The 20,726-nt window shown below is 45.9% G+C and overlaps 1 protein-coding gene across 2 annotated transcripts in view; it reads left to right on the forward strand.

Moving 5' to 3' along the window:
• NSD1 (nuclear receptor binding SET domain protein 1) overlaps positions 1-20,726 on the forward strand; it is a 149,875-nt gene that overhangs the window by 97,343 nt on the left and 31,806 nt on the right. For both annotated transcript variants that reach the window (XM_069763951.1, XM_069763952.1), the window contains exons 11-17: positions 3,167-3,307; positions 7,157-7,280; positions 7,630-7,830; positions 9,588-9,767; positions 9,923-10,079; positions 10,163-10,368; positions 10,445-10,557. In XM_069763951.1, the coding sequence (XP_069620052.1) occupies positions 3,167-3,307; positions 7,157-7,280; positions 7,630-7,830; positions 9,588-9,767; positions 9,923-10,079; positions 10,163-10,368; positions 10,445-10,557 (1,122 nt within the window). The remainder of the gene's footprint in view (positions 1-3,166; positions 3,308-7,156; positions 7,281-7,629; positions 7,831-9,587; positions 9,768-9,922; positions 10,080-10,162; positions 10,369-10,444; positions 10,558-20,726) is intronic.

Below are 20,726 nucleotides of genomic sequence, written 5' to 3' on the forward strand. Positions count from 1 at the left end.
TTGGGAGGCGCGTTAAATGGGAAAATAACGTTAGGGCCAACCACGCTAAATTCCCTTAGGTGGTGGTCAGATAAAAAGAATTTATCAGCGGGGGTTCCCTGGATAGTAAATGTGTCCCGGGTGATAACCACAGATGCCAGCTCTTCAGGGTGGGGAGCCTACATGGGGGACATGGTGGTCCAGGGACAATGGGAACCCTTCACAACATTCTCATCCAACCAAAGGGAGTTGTTGGTGGTTGAATTGGCTGTTAAAAAATTCCTCATATATCTGCAGGGCCAGCACGTCAGAATTCTGTCGGACAACAGAGTTGCAGTCGCTTACATAAACCGGCAAGGGGGAACTCGTTCCGAGACATTGATGCAAATCACGGATCGATTGTTCCAGGTGGCAGAGCACAATTTTCTATCTTTGACGGCTCTCCACATCAAAGGAAAGGAAAATGTGGCAGCAGATTTCCTCAGCCGAAACGTGTTAAGACAAGGAGAGTGGTCTCTCAACAAAGACATTTTCAATCTGATCGTCTGCAGATGGGGTCAACCAGTGGTAGACCTGTTCGCCACCAGAAACAACAGAAAAGTAAAACTTTTTTGCTCGCTAAATCCCAGGGAGAATCCCTTGGCGGTGGACGCGTTTCTGATAAAATGGGATTTTCCACTGGCCTATGCTTTCCCACCACTGAACCTGATACCTCTAGTGGTGAGGAAAATCAGGGAAGATCGAGCGAAAGTCATCCTTATCGCCCCCTTTTGGCCCAGAAGAACCTGGTTTGCCTGGCTCAAGACAATGTCTGTATCGGTTCCCTGGGTACTACCAGAGATCCCGAACCTGCTTTCTCAGGGACCGATCTCCCATCCACAAGTGGCAGCGCTCCATTTAACGGCGTGGAGTTTGAACGGTCACTATTAGTGGGGAAAGGCTTCTCTCCAAATTTAGTCGAGACACTCCTAAAGAGTAGAAAGCAAATAACTACAAAAATCTACTCTAGAACTTGGAGGAAGTTCTTGTCTTGTTCAAGATTTGACATCCGAGACGGGGTACCAATACAACAAATTTTAGAGTTCCTACAGAGGGGTCTCGAGTTAAAACTCTCAACTAGTACCCTTAGAGTACAGGTCTCAGCTCTGGGTGCCCTGTTTTCATGCAATATAGCTAACAATTATTGGATAGCGAGGTTTATGAAGGCAGTTAGTAGATCTAGACCGGTATATAAGGATAGAACAGTTCCATGGGATTTAAATTTAGTTCTGTCCTCTCTAACAAAACCCCCCTTTGAACCTCTGCAAGAGGCCTCGATCAAAATGTTGACGCTTAAGACAGCCTTCCTGATTGCCATAACCTCAGCTCGCAGGATAGGGGATATCCAGGCACTTTCTAGAGCTCCTCCATACACAGAAATCTTATCAGACAGAGTAGTCCTTAGACCAGACCCGGCATATCTGCCGAAGGTAGCGACACGTTTCCATAGATCACAGGAGATAGTTTTGCCATCCTTTGTTCCTAATCCCTCTAATCCTAAAGAGCAGGAGCTTCATACGTTAGACGTTAGGAGATCTCTCCTTCAGTATATCTCAGCTACTGATAATTGGAAAAAAGATGGAGCACTGTTTCTTTCCTTCCAAGGTCCAAGGAAAGGATTTAGAGTGTCAAAATATTCACTAGCCAAATGGATTAGGGAAACTATCTCTCTAGCTTATACAGCAGGTGGGGGGCCAGCTCCGCAGAATCTAAAGGCACATTCCACCCGGGCCATGGCGTCATCCTGGGCAGAGAGATCTGGAGTGTCAGTGGAGCAAATATGTAAGGCGGCCACTTGGTCATCTCCTTCCACTTTCTTTAAACACTATCGGTTGGATTTGGGGTCCTCCTCTGATCTCTCCTTTGGGTTAAGGGTGCTACAGACTATAGTCCCTCCCTAAGGTAGCTTACATCTCTGTAAATCTCTCGTAGTGCTGTCATGGGAGTCCGAATAAAGCATTAAGCTACTTACTGGTAGCGGCATTTTTCGGAGGCCCATGACAGCACCCTTAGTTCCCTCCCTATTCACGTGGGGGTAGCACTTCCTATAGTGTATATAATGATAGATTTCACGAGTGGTATCTAGTTCAATACAATGGATTGTTTTGTATATAAACTGTATATAATGTATATTTGTGTACCACTAACCGCGGTAGTCCTCTCAAGCTCTGAAATACAACTGATGCATGGGGAGAGGTGCCGCCCTTTTGTATCTGTAGGTTTCCTGTTCCTGAAGGGCGGATCCTCTCTCTCGTAGTGCTGTCATGGGCCTCCGAAAAATGCCGCTACCAGTAAGTAGCTTAATGCTTTCCTTGAAAAAAGAAATTACTTCTACATTTTTAAACCTTCTAAAATTCTAACAAAATAAAATACCATTTTAGAAATGGTGCTGATGTAAAGAAGACATGTGGGAAATGTTATTTTTTTTATTGTTTTTCTGTGGTATGACGATCTGGATTAAAGGGATGATCATTAAAAGATTGAAAATTGCACATTTTAAAGCATTTTTGTCATTTTTCTGTTATTTTTATAAATCAATGTAAATATATGTCAACCTAAATTTAGCATTAACATAAAATGTGTCACGAAAAAAAGGTCTCCGAATCACTGGGATATGTTGAAACTTTCTAGTTATTACTACATAAAGTGATACTGGTCAGATTTTAAAAAATTGGCCCTGTCACCAAGGGGTTAATGCACTACCGGAACTACGCCACATTGGATGAATTTGTCAGGCATGCTTACTTCTTGCCCCAGCTGAAGTTGTAAGTACTGTTGTAAAATGGGTTTTGAAAAACCACGATGGCTTATTTCATACTCTGCTCTGTACAGGCTAAGTATGGATTATTTAAATAAAAAAATGCGAAGTGCGCCTTGCCCACATGCACTGTCTTTTATACCTTTGTACGGGATTTTGGAAGATGGTTTTATTCTAATATATGTATAGGGATTGATCTAATGACTACTACATGGATAAAGAGTACAGTAGGTGGCAAGGATCGTGGCACTTTACCGTTAGCCATTGTTCCATAAGTGCTGTATGCTCTTGTTCTTTTAAGTTCTAACTTTAATGGGAAAGTACTTAATAAACCGTTCTAGAATAGATAGATATATCTATATTAAATATATTTTTGTCCCCATAATTTAGCGCGATCTGCTTGAGAATGATGCAGCCAGTCCAAGTGACACAGCTGAAGAAGGGCTAGAGCATGAACATGGACCTGCGTCAAAGAAGGCCCAGCTTGAGCGATGTGGTGGTGGAGCTGCCATGAAGGAGAATGTGTGTCAGGTATACGGCTATATTCACTTGACTCCTTATTTTTAATGGTAGTAGCAGTTTACATTTTAGTTAATTGCTATGCTACATTTGAAGTCTAAGTATGTAGCTTTGCATTATAGAATTATACTATTTGGCATTCAATGCCTTTCAGCATTCAAGTTTCTACTTTGTGAGTGGCTGGGAGATTACTGCAAAATAAAAAAGAGTGTAGTTAAAAACCAAATTTAATGACAAAGCCACAAAAAGAGGACTAAAAATCCAAGAATTAGTACAGCAGAAAAGGGGCTGCAGTGCTTACCTGTCCAGGTCTCCGAACAAGTGCACTATCCGGATGCATCAAACCCATATAGTAAAGATGGCGGCAACACAGGTGCAAAATACTGCTAAGACAACCACTCGCAGCCTACCAATCCATGGAGGGGTGACTGCTTAGTATATGATTGCACAGTAGAGGCTTGTACAGGGCACTGTTCACGTACAGATAATGCACAGTATCTGGTTCACAGCCTATTAGTGACGCCCATACTATTAGATCAGGGGGGCTGCCCAGCACTATGTAAATGCATCCCATGTGGACACTCCAGTGTATAAGGCCATGTTCACACAGTGCGTTTTTTACTGCGGAACCGCAGCGGTTTTGCCGCTGCGGTTCCGCAGCTGTTTTCCATGCAGGGTACATAACAATGTAACCCTATGGTAAACAGTCACTGCTGTGCACATGATCCGTAATTTCGTTTAAAAAGCCGCGCAGAATAGCTGCGGCAAAAAAGGAGCATGTCACTTCTTTTTCCTGAACCGCAGCGGTTCTGCACCCATAGACCTCCATTGTGAGGTCAAAATCGCAGTAAAACCCGCAGATCAAAAATATATCTGCGGGTTTTACTGCGATTTGATGTGCAGAACCGCTGCAGCAGGAAGTGCGGGGGAGCGGGCGGAAGTGCGTGGGCGGAGTGTGGCTGCCCCCCCGTGCTCCGATGCCCCCCCCCCCGTGCTCCGATGCCCCCCCCCAGTGCTCCGATGCCCCCCCCGTGCCCTAATTTCCCCCCCCTATACTTACCCGGCGTCCCGGTGTCCGTCCGGCCGTCTTCTCCCTGGGCGCCGCCATCTTGCAAAATGGCGGGCGCATGCGCAGTGCGCCCGCCGAATCTGCCGGCCGGCAGATTCGCTCCAAAGTGCATTTTGATCACTGAGATAGGTTATATCTCAGTGATCAAAATAAAAAAATAGTAAATGACACTCCCCCCACTTTGTCACCCCCATTGGTAGGGACAATAAAAAAATTAAGAATTTTTTTTTTTTTTTTTTTTTCACTAAGGTTAGAATAGGGGTAGGGTTAGGGTATTTTCAGCCATTTTAGCCCTAAAAAGCTTCCTAGGAAACAGTCTCTGCATAGAAAACTGCATAAAAAAAGGATAAAAAAACGCATCAAAAAACGCATCGAAAAAGGACAAAAAAAAGGACCAAAAAAAGGACCTGCGTTTTCTGCCAAGAGCTGCAGTTTTTTAAAAAAACTGTCCTGAAAAAAAAAGGATGGAAATCCTGAACGTGTGAACATACCCTAAGACCTAACGTGCTGGGCCTGGCTGCACCCTGAAAAATAAAGTGCAAAAAATATATATAAATATGTGAGGTATTGGCTGATATTTTGGATAGTTATGCAAGCTCGAAACCCGCACCAAGTGTCCTCACACTTGCGAGTCCTAACACTAAACTTAATAGCAAAGCCACAAAAAGAGGACTGACAATCCTCCCAAAATGCAAGAATTAGTACAGCAGAAAAGGGGCAGCAGTGCTTACCTGCCCAGGTCTCCAAACAATGCACTACAGCAGAGGTCTCCAAACAATGCACTACAGCAGAGGTCTCCAAACAATGCACTACAGCAGAGGTCCCCAACTCCAGTCCTCAAGGCCCACCAACAGGTCATGTTTTCAGGATTTCCTTTGCATTGCACAGGTGATGCAATTATTACCTGGGCAAGACTAAGGAAATCCTGAAAACATGACCTGTTGGTGGGCCTTGAGGACTGGAGTTGGGGACCTCTGCACTACAGGATGCAACAAACCCATATAGCAGAGATGTGTGTTGCCGCCATCTTTACTATATGGGTTTGATGCATCCGGATAGTGCATTTGTTCGGAGACCTGGCAGGTAAGCACTGCTGCCCCCTTTTCTGCTGTAATAAGTAGATATAAACCAGTTTGCATGTCGATGTAAGTGTTGAAGTTGCTTATATGAGCTCTGTGGCCCCTTTAAACAGCTGATCGTCGAGATGCGAAAGTTGGGCATACACAAATTTAATATTGATGGTGTTTTAAGGAATGGCCTTCAGTTTTAAAAGGCTGAATCCCTTTAAGTATACAACTGAATATCAAACCTTTTTATTTTTCTATTAACTTTGTGTATGTACGGTATTTGGGGTGATTTTGATGAGTAAGGCTGGGTTCACATTGCGCTAGGTGTGTCCGTCTAACGGACTTGTTTTTAAGTAGTAAAAACGCAATGTAACGCACATACTAACGCGCCCATAGGCTTGCATTGTCTGACGCATCGTGACGCATCCCTAAATTGGTATGCGTTTGTCACATAACGTTTTTTTTCTGACGGACCTTCAACGCGGCTTGCAGCGTTTTCGGGTCCGGCCAAGATAACGCACTACTAACGGAAGCGTTCATTCTGCCATAGAAGGCTATGGCAAACGCAGTCAGACGCAAATCATGAAAAATTTCCAAATAGGACCACACGTTTTAATAGCGTTTGATCCCGAAGCTGCACATACAGGGTGTGAAAGGCACCATATGTACTCCGCAAGAAATTCACTTCGTGGATCCAATATCTCCTTTGCGAACTACGCTTTCTCTGCCGAAGTCGCAACCGCATCAAGCGAAATCTGACGAGCTCAGACACAAACATCTTGCTAGCAGAAGTTCACTCAATGCTTTCAAAATGGAGAATGAGTCTGTGCCCACACCCGACAATGACAAAAGGGAAAAAAAAAAGAACAACTTTATTGACAGTGACAAACGCAGACAAACGGATACTTCGTAAACGGACATCAAAATGAAAAAACACGATCACATGCGTTAACGCTAGCGTTACCGTGACGACGAATTTCACATATTTTTGCTCCGTTTCTGTACATGCGTTTAACGCATCCGTTTAACGCCATGTACTTGACGCAATGTGAACCTAGCCTAAGTAATGAATTTCTTAAACTTTTATCAAAATAAAAAATAGCATCTAATTTTTTGGGGATACGTACCATTTTTATTCTATTTTTCTTTTATTTTTAGTAGGGTTGAGAAAATAAATTCTGCCACTAATCATTACACTGAGCTTCTGAATTGCAGTTTCCTATGCCAATGAGTGGGAAAACTTGCAGCCTGTTGGTGCCCAAAGCAGAAGTGAGACCTTTGTCAGTCTCCAAGCTGCCATGACAATTCTCTGGTATGCAGGAATGAAACCCACCCTCTCCCCTTACCACTTAGATGCCCATTGCCTATTGACTGCTTTGTCATAAATGGCTGTGGTTGGAGTTCCCTTTAATTCTGGCTATTGTCACGTCGGCTAACACTCGGCATATTCCAATAGTATAATCTGGTTAATGTATTCGGTCTGAGCACTGATCTCCATCTGATTTATACTGCTGCTGACTCGTCTCTAACCCCTGATCTTCGGAATGACGGATCAGCGGCGCAGCTAGTTTTAGCGCTGCTCCCATGCAGCCCAGACACTTATTCTCTAGATCTGGGGTGTCCTTATGGTAATTAGTGACGTAGTGTACGGCTGGAGAGCCTGTGTATGCTGTATCTCCTGCCCTATGCGGTGTTATCAGGGAAGGTCCCTTTTCTTCTATGCAGGTGTGCGAGAAGCCAGGAGAGCTGCTGCTGTGTGAGGCCCAGTGCTGCGGAGCATTTCACCTGCAGTGCCTTGGTCTGAGAGACATGCCTCGGGGAAAGTTCATCTGCAGTGAGTGTTCTTCAGGTAGGTGTCAAACGTAACAGATTGTAGTTTCAATAATTCAAAATGTGTTATTTGGAGGAAGTGTTCAATTAGCCTGTGGGTTGCCTTTCACAATCAACATTGCAGTTTTGCAAGCAGCCTTTTCCAGACGTGTGGGTTTTTAGGCTGAGCTATCAAACTGACTAACATCCCTAATCCTATACCTATGGTTTCAATGACAGCCTTTCTTAATTATGTGCTCAAAAACTTTTTTTTTTTCTTTTTCCTAATCTATCTTATTGGGTTTTTTTTATTTGCTTCATCTTGTTTTCCTTTTAATATATCTGGAATTAAAATATATATATATTTTTTTAAATGTTCATCTTTTAAGGTGTCCATACCTGTTTTGTATGCAAGTCCTCGGATGAAGGGGTAAAACGCTGCTCACTTCCCCTGTGTGGAAAGTACTACCATGAAGATTGTGCTTTTAATTATCTACCTACCATTCAACTAAATCGAGGTTTTCGCTGTTCTTTACATATCTGCAACACTTGTCATGTCAACAATCCCAACAACCCATCGGCATCCAAAGGTGAGCTGTCTATGTTGGTGGAAATGAATGGGTAAGGCCCCCATCACATATCTTATCTGTTTGCCGTATTTATTGTATCTGTTTTTTCACAAATGCACATGTACCCAATAGAATCTATGGTGCTGCAAACCGAATGGAGACATGTCTGTTTTTTTTTTTTTTTACCAAGAGCACGCATGACAAGGGCCAATACAAATCTATGGGTCTGTAAAACAAATACAGCAGACGGGTGTCATCTGTGTGCTGTACCTATTTAACATTATTATATTATAATATTTACCGTATTTTTCGGACTACAAGACGCACTTTTTTTCCCAAAAATGTTAGGGGAAAATGAGGGTGCGTCTTGTAGTCACAATATACTTACAAATCATGCGGCAGCGGCGGCGGTCCCGATGCAGCCTCCCTTCCCATGCTGGTGCGGCTGTGCTGCGGGCAGGGGCTGTGCTGTGGGGCTGCGGGGCTGTGGCAGCAGCTCTCTGGGCTCAGTGGGGACTCCGACGGCACTTCGAAAAAGCCCGGTGGTCCCCCGCTCATCCGTTAATGGCATGTTGCGGTGGCCTCCGAGAACATGGGCGCAGGGAAAATGGCCGCCGGGCCGGCGCACGCTCAGATTCAAATCTCGTCAACGAGATCTCGTCTCCCGAGATCTCGGGGCGAGATCTCTGCAACAAGATCTGAATCTGAGCGTGCGCCAGCCGGCGGCCATTTTCCCGGCGCCCATGTTCTCGGACGCCACCGCAACATGGCCATGCCATTAACGGATGAGCGGGGGGCCACCGGGCTTTGACGAAATGCCGTCGGAGCCCTCACTGAGCCGAGAGAGCTGCTGCCACAGCCCCGCAGCACAGCCCCTGCCCTGCAGCACAGCCCCTGCCCCGGAGCCCAGCCACTGTTCCGGAGCACAGCCCCTGCCCTGGAGCACAGCCACTGTTCTGGAGCGGAGCACAGCCCCTGCCCCGGAGCACAGCCACTACCCCGAAGCACAGAGCCTCCACCCCTGCCCAAGCACAGAGCACCAGCCTGGGATGGGATTTCCTGGAGGCCAACGCACCAGCCTGGACCACCGAAAGACCCCTGTGACCACTTCTCCACCTGTGCCGATCCCTTCACTGGTAAGCTGAATTCGGACTGTAAGACGTACCGCCATTTGAAACATTTTTTTTTTCTATTATTTTTATTCTGAAAATTTGGGGTGCGTCTTATGGTCCGGTGCGTCTTATAGTCCGAAAAATACGGTAACATCTAGAAGAAGCTTTCGCATCTATTTTTTTCTTAAGCTATAATGGAAAACCATGTATGGCACACTGACACCGTTACCTTTTTTTTTTCCTGTACCAGTATTATGCGGACATGTGAAGGGGGCCTATGTTAGATACCACGTATATTTCTCCTATAAAAAAGTCAAGTTTGTTCCAAGACCCAAAGAAAAGTTGCTTGACTATCATATAACGAATTGATGCTTTTGATATTTAATAATATTTAATCATTTTATTTTACTTGCCTACATAGCACTATTAATTTTACAACACTTTACTAATTGGTTTCCATTGGGCTCATAATGTAAATCGCCTACCAGTACATAAACAGTAGGCAAACATACAAGCTCCTTGTAGATGTTCTCTTAATGCAATTTCTCTTTTCTATGATTCTTACTTGTAAAGTACTGATATTACCTTTTTATAAGGTGTCTTGAGGGGCTAATTTTGGGAGCGATTACTGCATTGCTTAAATCTTCTTACTTTATTGGGGCACAGGTCGCTTGATGAGATGTGTTCGATGTCCAGTTGCTTATCATGCCAACGATTTCTGTATGGCAGCAGGAACAGTTGCCTTGGCTTCTAATAGTATTATTTGCCCAAGCCACTTTACTCCCCGTAGAGGCTGTAAGAACCACGAGCATGTTAATGTCAGCTGGTGCTTTGTGTGCTCTGAAGGTAAGTTTATCTTGGATTTTCCCATTCACAGCTGTCTCCACTAAGGTTACAGGAGTTTGTGTGTTTTTGTTCAGTTAGATGGCTTGGTGGTTAATTTGTGTTTGCATTATTTTATAGTATAGTGCAATATATTAAATATAATTTCTTTGTGTCAGGTGGAAGTCTTCTTTGTTGTGAGTCCTGTCCAGCTGCTTTTCACCGTGAATGTCTTAATATTGACATGCCAGAGGGTAGCTGGTTCTGCAATGACTGTAAAGCTGGCAAAAAGCCTCATTATAAGGAAATAGTATGGGTTAAAGTCGGGCGATACAGGTAATAGACTGCTTTCTACCTTCCACCTGTCCATCTTTCCTGATAATAGTTAAGAAAGCATTATGTATACTTTTTTTTTTCAGGTGGTGGCCTGCTGAGGTTTGTCATCCAAAGACCATTCCAACCAATATCCAGAAGATGAAACATGACATTGGAGAGTTTCCAGTCTTATTTTTTGGTTCTAAGGACTTCTTATGGACCCACCAGGCCAGAGTATTTCCTTACATGGAAGGAGATGCTCTTAACAAAGATAAGATGAGCAAGGGAGTAGATGCTGTATACAAGAAAGGTATAGTTAACCTTTTTTTGTTGCTTTTGAGAGCATTTTGAACGATTTTGCATTTAGTCATATTACTTTCTTCTAGGACTGATGGAAGCTGCAGAAAGATTTGAAGAGTTAAGAGCACAGAAGGAAATGAGGCAATTGCAAGAAGAGAAGAAAAATGATAAAAAACCACCTCCTTATAAGCACATTAAAGTGAGTAGCTCAGTTTTATCCCATTAAGTCCCTTTCCTTCCTTACACCCTTATCTGTCATGTCAACAACCCCCCTTTACAACCTCCGACACATGGTTACGACCTTCGTCTCTCTGCGTTTTATGCAGGCTCCAGTGCTGAGCCTGCATCTTTCCCATTTAAGCTTAACAAAAAAAACTCATACTGACCTGGAGAATCATAGTGGCTGGTCACTGTTCGCATTTAGTAAACACAGTAAATAAAAAAAAATTGTGGAATTGCAAAACAAAAGTGCAATTCCACAGCACTTGGAATTTTGTTCCTGTTTTCCAGTATACTATATGGTAAAATCAATGTCATTCAAAAGAACAACTCATCCCGCAAAAAACAAGCCCTCTTATGGCTATAGTGACGGAAAAATAGAAAAGTTATGGCTCTGGGAAGAAGAGGGGCAAAAAGAACACGAAACGGTAAATCGCTAGGTGGTGAAGGGGTTAATCAATTCCTCAATCATATGAGAGAAGCTCAACATTTGTTCTAAGATTTATGAAACGGTTATTCATACCTTTTGCATCCTCCCCTTACAAGCAGATTGCAAAAAAAAAAAAAATGTGCTTGTTAGTTTATAATGGCTTTTGCAATATGCTAACCTACGTTGTTGCTTAATAAAGTAAGAGGCTTTATTCAGTTTTGAATAAATGGGGTCATAACGTCCAGGGTTTTATGTAGCGCTATATGTACAACTCTGTGATAGCATGGGATCAGGCATGATGGCTGTTAGCATGTTATCATAGCTGACACTCTTTGTAGATTAGCGGGCAATTCTAGCATGAGCCTTTGAATGCGGCGAGGTGCCCACGCCTGCTGTTTAGTAAATCTGTTAGACCCTTCATTTACAAGTGATGGCAACTACACAAGTTTGTACCATTGTTTCCAAGTCTGCACCACTTTTCCTTTGAAATTGCATTTAACTATCGAGGGGTTCAATGTTGGATGCTGAGTCTTTGCTTCCATCAAACTTTAGGGTGGACCCGTAACCAGGTAACCTTGATTACAACTCGGTGAAGCACCCTAATAGTGGAGGAGAACCTCAGCAGATGACCGCGTTGTTGCTGAAATTAATCTCTATATTAAGACCAGCATGAATATTACTGCCATATGGTCAGTGGTAGATATATAAGAGATTACAACACAGTTATAGATGTTACAGAATTACAGCTGACGTTCTTTCTGATGAAATCATTCACTTTCCCCGTTTTTTCCATCTGGCCCAGAGCGACATGACATCTTTTTCCGGCCACGACTCGGCTGCAGAGATTACAACAAAGACACCTTTCCCAACCTGCCCAAACTCCTTGCCCTGCTAATACAGCAGCAGTGGCTCAGTTTTGGGATACATGTCCCTATTCTTCAGCTACTGTGTGGTGCTGTGTACCTTCTAGATGGTAAAACAAACCACAAAAATATAGTAATGCCCTGTGCAAGTGCCCTAGAATGCGGTGCCCACATTTTGCCCCCTAGAAAGTAATAATGCCCTCTGTGTGTCCCTTTGACAGTCACAGTAATCTGAGTTCCACTATAACAAAAAGTGCCCACTTTACATTTAATAATGTCCCAAGTCTCCCCCCTGTACAGCTCCCCTATACACAGTATGATGCTCTTATACATAGTACAATGCCCCCTCACAGTATAATACCACCAACACAGTAAACTAACCCCTTTGTAGCCGACAAACTGTTTGATGGCACCAACACTGTTTGATGGCCCCCTCGCTCTAATCCCCACACTGTATGATAGCCCCTTAGATAACCTCCATATAGTATAATGCACCAGATGTTCGCCTCATATGCTGCTATATAGTATAATGCACTCCCAATAGGCAGACACTATATGGTATAATGCACCCCCATAGGCAGACTCTATATGGTATAATGAATGCCCCGTAGGCAGACTCTATATGGAATAATTCACCCGTCCATAGGCAGTCTCTATATGGTATCATGCACCCCCCCCCCATAGGCAAACTCTATATAGTATAATGCACCCACAGAAAATAAATACAATACTCGCCTCTCCTCGTTCTGCCGCATATCTCTGGACAATGGGTGCCGACTAGTAATGTCAACGCAACTCCTGTCAGTGTCTGCGTCGGTAACGTCAGACGCTGAGGGTGGGATGATGGAAGAGGGAGCGAGACGCTCCCACTCTCTTCAATGCTGTCAATTGTATCGGCATGTAGCCGACAGTTGAACTTGAAATGGCGACTGGGTGGCAGAGCAGGAAGATCGAGTCTCCCTGCTCTGCTGCAGTGTGCTACTGTATGAGTTCGCTGTGCACGCCGATACAGTTACAGTAGCGTAGCTCCGGGTTGGCCCCTGAGAGCGTGGAGCCTGGGGTGACGGCCCCCTCTAACTCTCCGGTAGCTACACTACAGGTAATGACCATGAAATTGGCACTAAATAAAATGTCTAGAACTATGTGGAAGAATTAGGCAAAACATTTTTTTTTTTAGGGGAACAGCAGGAATAAAATAAAAGCAGAAAATGCCATTTTCTCCTTCGCCTCATTGGGGGACACAGACCGTGGTTGTATGCTGCTGCCACTAGGAGGCTGACACGAAGTGATACAAAGACAGTTAGCTCCTGCCCTGCAGTATACACCTTGCTGCTGGCTCTCAGCTAACCAGTTCTTGCTTAGTGTCTGTAGGAGGCACACAGACGGGTCTGCTATTCAGACCCAAAACTCTTTAGTATTTTATTTTTACCTTTTACATTTTTGATTTTACTTTCTACAATGAAGGGGCGACTGATCCTTTCAAGGCTCCGATCTCCCCGAACCATCAACAGGTGAGCACGGAAAGTGTCGCCTCTCCGTATCCTCTCCTGCGACGTGCCACGCCTGAGCTGATTCTTTGGGGCGACGGGTCTCTTCAGGGGCACCGATCTCCCCACACCCTGCATGAACGAGCACATGGAGTGTCGCCTTCACGTACCCTCTTCCCCAGCCAGGCCTATTGCCGGACAACTGGCCCTGTCCACCCGGGGGCTGAACTCCGTGGATGTACAGTGGCCCCTCTCTTCAGCATCCGAGCAGCCCCCACTGTCCCACCACTGTAAAAGCGGATGGTACAAGGAGGCGGACGGTTCCTCTCCATGTCCCTAACAAAAGGGATAGTGAATTGAGGTTTACCCCTCTATCCCTGCACCGTCCACGCTGCAATACCTGATATGCAGCAGAACAGTAGAGTGCGCGCGCTTTCCTCGGCGCTGAAATCCAGTCATCCGCGGCGGCTCCATGCCGGGACGCGCACAGATGGTGAGTGGATCCAGTCAGCGGTGGGCCTCTGCAGTGGGATATTCACATGCTGATAGGCAGCCTCAGCTTCCCTGTGACCCACCTCCTTGAGGTAATGCTCCAGCTGGCTGCAAAAATTTAGCTCCCGGCTTTGGCCGATGTGTAGGCCGCATCCTGGAAGCTTCGCCCGCACTATGGTGCGCTAAGGCGACTCCGCCCACCTCTTCTGGCACTTCTCACCTATCACGGGAACGCTCGCTTCTCTCGGTAACGCCCCTCTATTCTACCCCTGATATTGCTCCTGCCGGCTGCAGAAATTTAGTCCCCGGCTTGGACCTATTCATGGAAGTCACAGGGGCGATGGTTTTGCATTGAAGGGGCACATGCAACCGGGTAAGAAAGTACTGCTCTCCCCCTCCCCTGCATCTTCCCCCTGTGCTTAAAGGCACATGACCAGTATTCCCTAAGCTTAAAGGCACATGACCAGTATTACTGGTCTTGAAGGCACACAACCAGTATTCCCTAGTCTTGAGGGAACCAGCATTTCCTGTCACCCCCAAAATCGAAGTTGAGCTAAGCCCACCAGCATCAGGGGCTTATCTACAGCATTCTGGAATGCTGTAGATAAGCCCCCGATGTATCCTAAAAGATAAGAAAGAGGTTAGATTATACTCACCCAGGGGCGGTCCCGGTCCAGTCCGATGGGTATCGCGGTCCGGCGCCTCCCATCTTCATCAGATGATGTCCTCTTCTAGTCCTCTCGCCCCGGCGTAGGCGTACTTTGTCTGCCCTGTTGAGGGCAGAGCAAAGTACTGCAGTGCGCAGGCGCTGGGCCTCTGACCTTTCCCGGCGCCTGCGCACTGTAGTACTTTGTCCTGCCCTCAACAGGGCAGACAAAGTGTGCCGGAGCCGCAGCGTGAAGACCAGAAGAGGACGTCATCCTTTGAAGATGGGAGGCCTGGACCGGGCCGCGATGCCCACCAGATCGGACAGCCCCCCAGGCGAGTATAATATAACCTTTTTTTCTCATCTTTTAGGATACATCAATGACATGCTGCATTTTGGAAAAATGCAGCTCTCTGACAATACAGTCAGGAAAACAAATAGATGACATGTGGCTTGTTTTTTCCAAGTCCGATATACAGCTCTATTAGAAATGCGGATGGTGTAGGGGAAGTCAAAGTTTTCTGCCCATGACTGTCGTGGACCCAGAGTTGGCCCAATTCCTCATAACCTTACTGTCCTTATGCACAACTTTTTCATCTTTAAGGAAACCCTCTCCCTACAGCTCCAGGGGACGGATATGGAAGTGGCTTTGTAGTAGTTTTTTTTTTTTTTTGTTTTGTTTTTTACTAACCCAGTAAACAATTTCAAAGGTGTTAGTCTGGGCTCTATATAAAGTATATTCTGGTAATTTCGCAGGGGACAGAAGATGTATTAAGAAGGTTTATGCAGCTTCTAAATAACAATGTGAACATCAAATTCACATGTCAAACAACCTTGTGATTAGAGAACCCATGTATACATTGAGCATAAATCCAAAAAGCATAATTGTTCATAGCTACTATGGAGGGGCTGAAATTGAAAATCGTATTCGGTCTGACAGAACCCAAATGGGATTTTTACTAGTGATCAGCGAGCACTAAAATGCTCGGGTGGTCTTTGGTCGGGTCGAGCAGATCGGAATACTCGGGTACTCGGCCAGAACAACGAGCCTAATGTAAGTCTATGGGAGACCCGAGTATTTTTATCGCGATTCCCCCCGGGGGTCCTTTTAAGGTCTAAAAAGTCTGAAAATGATGGAAACATTGCTCAAATGACACAGGATCATCATGGGGATCGCCCCTGGAAGCATTCCTGACTTCTAGTTCACAGTTTTAATCATTTTTTCCGAGATTCATGACATTTCTCAAAATTTGACGCGCCACAAAAAACACATTAAAACAAAACCAAAACTGGTTTTGCTTGGAAATATGTCAAGGCGCATCCTTTTCAGGTTAATGACTTTCCTGTAAGGCCAAATATTTAACCCCAGACCGAAAATTTCCTCCCCCACTTAGGCTTAGTTCAGACGCAGCGTTTTTCAACTTTAACATTGCTTTCAACCACTACAAATGCATTCACTGGGAAATGTAATTGTAACTTTTAACAACCCCAGGCTGGCCATGTGGTGTGTGACACATAAGCAGACCCATCTTGTTTCATTTATGAAGGAGGGACTCAAAGTCACAGGGTCTATTTTTACTGGTGCATCAGGCGACATTAATCTTCTTAAAGGGAACCTGTCATCCCCAAAATCGAAGATGAGTTAAGCCCACCAGCATCAGGGGCTTATCTACAGCATTACAGAATTCTGTAGATAAGCCCCTGATGCCGGTGGGCTTAGCTCACCCTCGATTTTGGGGGTGACAGGTTCCCTTTAACAGCACATGACCAGTATTCCCTGGTCTTAAAAGGCACATGTCCAGTATTTCCTGATCTTCAAGGCACATGAACAGTGTTCCCTGTCTTAAAGGCACATGACCAGTCCGAAACCGGTCACCCTAGATGAGCTCAGGAGCCCTCCGCTGCCAATCCCAGTTTATCCCAGAGTACCTAGTTCCCTGAGTGGGCTTGGTCACTGCCGCAACCCATGGCTTCTCTGACCAAGAGTTTGAATCCCTCCGTGAACACTCTGTGGCTCGGAGTGCTCGCAGGACCGATATAGATGGTCCCTCTCCTTCATGCGAGCTGTCGGCTAGCAGGGGCCGCAAGTATTTTAGAAACGTACAGGCGTCTAGAGACGTACAGGCGTCTAGAAAGCGGAAGTTTCGTTTCCTGATCCCTCACCAACGATTTGCTGAGAACAAGACTCTGAATATGGATTGGATATTGCCTTGGTTCTGGACTCACCAGAACTTCAGAAAAGGATGGATTCACCTATTAATATCATCAACGAATCTCTGTAGATTGACGAGGACTTCGTTTCTACGCTAGATCACGCAGTGTTCCTCATATGGAGACTAAACTCCCAGCAGAGCATTTGCCATTTACCCAGACATGGAGCGTCCGGATAAGCGATCCACTGGACAGAAGCCTCTTCAAGCACAGTATCCTTTTTCAGCCAATATGCGAACACGTGTCCCCTCCACGTATACCCACCTAAGACGTGGGATGCCATGCCTGGTCTGATTCTTAGGGGCAACGGGTCCTTTTAAAGGGCGCCTCCATGTATCCTCTTCTGCAGCCAGGACTAACGCCGGACAACCAGCCCTGTCCACCCGGTGACCTGAACTCTGTGGATGTACAGAGGCACCCTTTTTGGTGTCCGAAAGTCCCCCTCTGCATCACCACTATCTCGCAGATGATGCAAGAAGGCGGACGATCCCTCTCCACTTCCCTGTTAAGAGGATGGTGGATTGAGGGTTCATCATTTTAATGCCGCACCGTCAAGAGTGGCTATTCCTGATCTTCCGGATGCAGCCGCGCATTCTGCCACTTGGCAGATTAACCGGGTAGAAACTCCTGTGGTATACCTTCCAGTATCCCTGCCCGATGGGTCATCAATTACAAATACAACGGACTGTCAGATAGCAAATCTGGTTCATTCTGTCATGCGGCCTCGGGTTCAGCGCTCTACCCTTCCTTAGCCAGGGCATGGGTTGCTACAGCAATGATCTCCTGGTCAGAGACCTTAACTTCCTTGACTTCACAACAGTAACCTCCCGAAGACAGTACAGCTGGTCAATCAAATTTCTTGAATGGGAGACTAGCTGCTTCACGCCTCTCGGGTGTGGCTATTTGTGCGGCGCTGTCAGCAGCAAATGCCGTTACACTCAGAAGGACTTTATAGCTCAGAGAATGGAAGTGTACTTGCATTCAAAAAGCGTCTGACATCACTCCCTTACCAGGGTGATCTGCTTTTTGGTGAGAAGTTGGGAGCGTTACCTACGCAGGAACAAAGAATCACGTTTCCTATGGACCCAACCAGCAGTGGATGAGTTGACCAGGACGGTCTAGATCTAAGGGATCTTGGTTCCAAAAAGGGGACCGAAAAGTACGACCGATCCTGGAACGCAAACTTCTACCAAGCTTGACAAGGTCCCCCTTCTTCGGATGGAGTTCCTCCGCTCAGCCACTACTTCAACGGAAAAAGGTGGAGTTTCTGGCATCCACCGACATTCGGGATGCTTACCTTCACATTCCTTATGTCGGCTGTCATGTTCCTCTTGCCACTCTGGAGGCATGGTCGTCCTATCTGGTCAACTTTTTAGCTGCTCTTCCAGGACTGCTGAGTCCTCTATATCTCTTGCGATACCCTTTCTCACCTGGTCTGGCAGCTAATCTTAAACAAGTTTTTCCTCATTTCCAGCCCAGCAGATATTCTTTTTGAGGATTATCCTGGACACTTCCAGTAGGTTGGTAATTCTCCCTTGAGACAAGGCCGTGTCCCTTCAACAGGGAGCTCGTGCACTTGTTCACACATCCCTTCATTCCATTCGATTTGCTATGAGGGTTTCGATGGAAAATGGTGACGACAACGGAAGCTGTTTTCTTCGCTCCTCTCGTTTTCTGTAGGTCAAGCAGGCTTTTACAGGGTAGTCTCTGAGCTCCTTCCTCATCCGGTGGAGATCCTTTCTCCCGGTTCAATGGTTATTAGTGACTACTGATGCCAATCCTCTTCTCCTGATCATTGTTCTGGGGATCCGAACGGTATGGCTAATTCTACAGCAGGCCGGCTGCCTTCTGGCAGGTCACCCCATCCGAATTCAATCAGACAATTCCACGGTTGTGCCATACGTCAATCATCTAGCAGGTACCCGTGGTCAGGCGTGATGGTCGAGGTACCTCACATTCTCTGATTGGCCCGAGATCTATCATTCAGGTGATCTCGGCACTACAAATCCCAGGACTAGAACTGTAGATGGCAGACGCAGTCAGGGTCCCGCCTCAAGTGAGTGGGAACTTCACCCAGAAGTCTTCCATCAGATCTGTCTTCTCTGGAGCACTCCAGATGTAGTCGGATGGCGTCCAGACTGAACCCCAATGTACTCTAGTTTATGGTTCGGCCTCAAGATCCAAAAGCAATCGCAGTGCATGCTCTGTTCTTCCATGGTACCAGTTTCCATAACCCCTCTTCCACTACTTCCGAGAGCTTTTCAGAAGCAGGAATGGCCCCAGTGATCCTGGGAGATCCGCACTGACCAAGTCAGGTTTTTTTTTTTCCATTTGTGGAACTGGTATTTTAGTATTTTTCCGTCTTATTGCAACAAAACTGCAAGTAGGGACTTCCTCGCATGGAGTTTTCACATGTGGTTTTTCCCTATCGCATACCATTAGGTCTTTGGGACCTTTATGGTCCTGGGAGTCTTACAGTAGACTCCTTTTGATCCGGACAGACTTTACTATCAGACAAAGTCGCCCTTTTTTCTCTGCGATCTCGTCATCCTGACGACTTTTCGGAGCTAGCCGCCCTGCTCTTTCAGACTTTTTTTCCCTTACCTTCAAGGCAAGGTTGTCCTCAGGCCATCCACGTCCCTTGTTACCAAGGTGGTATTGTATTCCCACTCATCTTTCGGCACCAGTCCACAAAATGGAATGGGTTCCCCATATTCTGGACAAAGTGAGTAGGTATATCTCGAGGACGGCGTCCTTCCGAAGGTTGGATGCTTTTATTTGGGCTTCCTGACTGTAAGAAGAAGGCTTCCTGGCGGTTACAGGAAGAGTTTAGCCTTTTCATCGGCTATGTTAGCCTGGTGGATTTGTTACACCATCCAGGAGTCCTTCCGTGTTAGATGTCAGCCTATCTCCCTGTCTATCGAGGTTTCTTGGGTTCTAGGCACCAGGCATCGGCAAAGCATGCCTGCAAGATTGCAGGTTCGTCCAGTCCGCTTGCATTCTTGAAGCACTATAATTCCCAGACTTCCACAGATGTGAGTCTGGGCAAGCGGACTCTGCAGGCCGCGGTGTCGCACTTGTAAGTAGCGGTTACACAGGGCCTGATCTGATGTTGTCCCCACCCAGGAACTGCTTTGGGACGTCCCACGATCTGTGTCTCCCAATGAGGCGAAGGAGAAATAGGGATTTTTGTGTACTCACCGTAAAATCCTTTTCTCCGAGCTGTTCATTGGGGGACACAGCTTCCACCCTGTTATTAGCTTGTGCTTGTTTTATAATTTGACATGCCATACTCTTATATAATGTGACATGCTATATACTCATATGTAATTGATCTCCTACTGCTTTTGCACCGAACTGGTTAGCTGAGAGCCAGCAGGAGGGTGTATACTGCAGAGGAAGAGCTAACGTTTTATATCATAGTGTCAGCCTCCTAGTGGCAGCAGCATACACCCACGGTCTGTGTCCCCCAATGAAAAGCTCAGAGAAAAGGATTTTACGGTGAGTACACAAAAATACCTATTTTGAGCCGGTCGTCTTCAAACTCTTCCCGACATGTGCAGTATATGTATGGTGCTTTGGGAGCTGCATTCCAGCAAACCAGGGTCATATAAACCTCTTGACAATCGTGCAGGCTCACCCTGGCCACCACCGCGGTCAAGTGCGGGTATCCGCTCTATTGTATATGAGAGCTGATACTCTGCAGCAAAGTCCACGATTGGTGCTAGCACCAATCACGGGCGTTTAACTCCTGATGCTGCTGTCAATAGTGACAGCGATATTTATTGGCACCGCAGAGGGAGGAAGCTCCCTCTCTGCTCCCAGTGATCGCGTTGTGCCGATGGTGACCCCATGCCAAAGATGGCCGCAGGGTCACCCAGGCACGGTGACCTGTAAGCTCCTGTAAAGGGCTGGAACTTACAGGCCTCCTCCCTGCATGCGATGCTCTGCAAAGCAGAAAAACTATACTTTTCATAATACCGATAAATGAAAAGCAAAATAAAACGCAATAAAAAAAAA

The sequence above is a fragment of the Ranitomeya imitator genome, chromosome 4 (assembly GCF_032444005.1).
Source record: "Ranitomeya imitator isolate aRanImi1 chromosome 4, aRanImi1.pri, whole genome shotgun sequence".
NCBI classification, from domain to species: domain Eukaryota; kingdom Metazoa; phylum Chordata; class Amphibia; order Anura; family Dendrobatidae; genus Ranitomeya; species Ranitomeya imitator.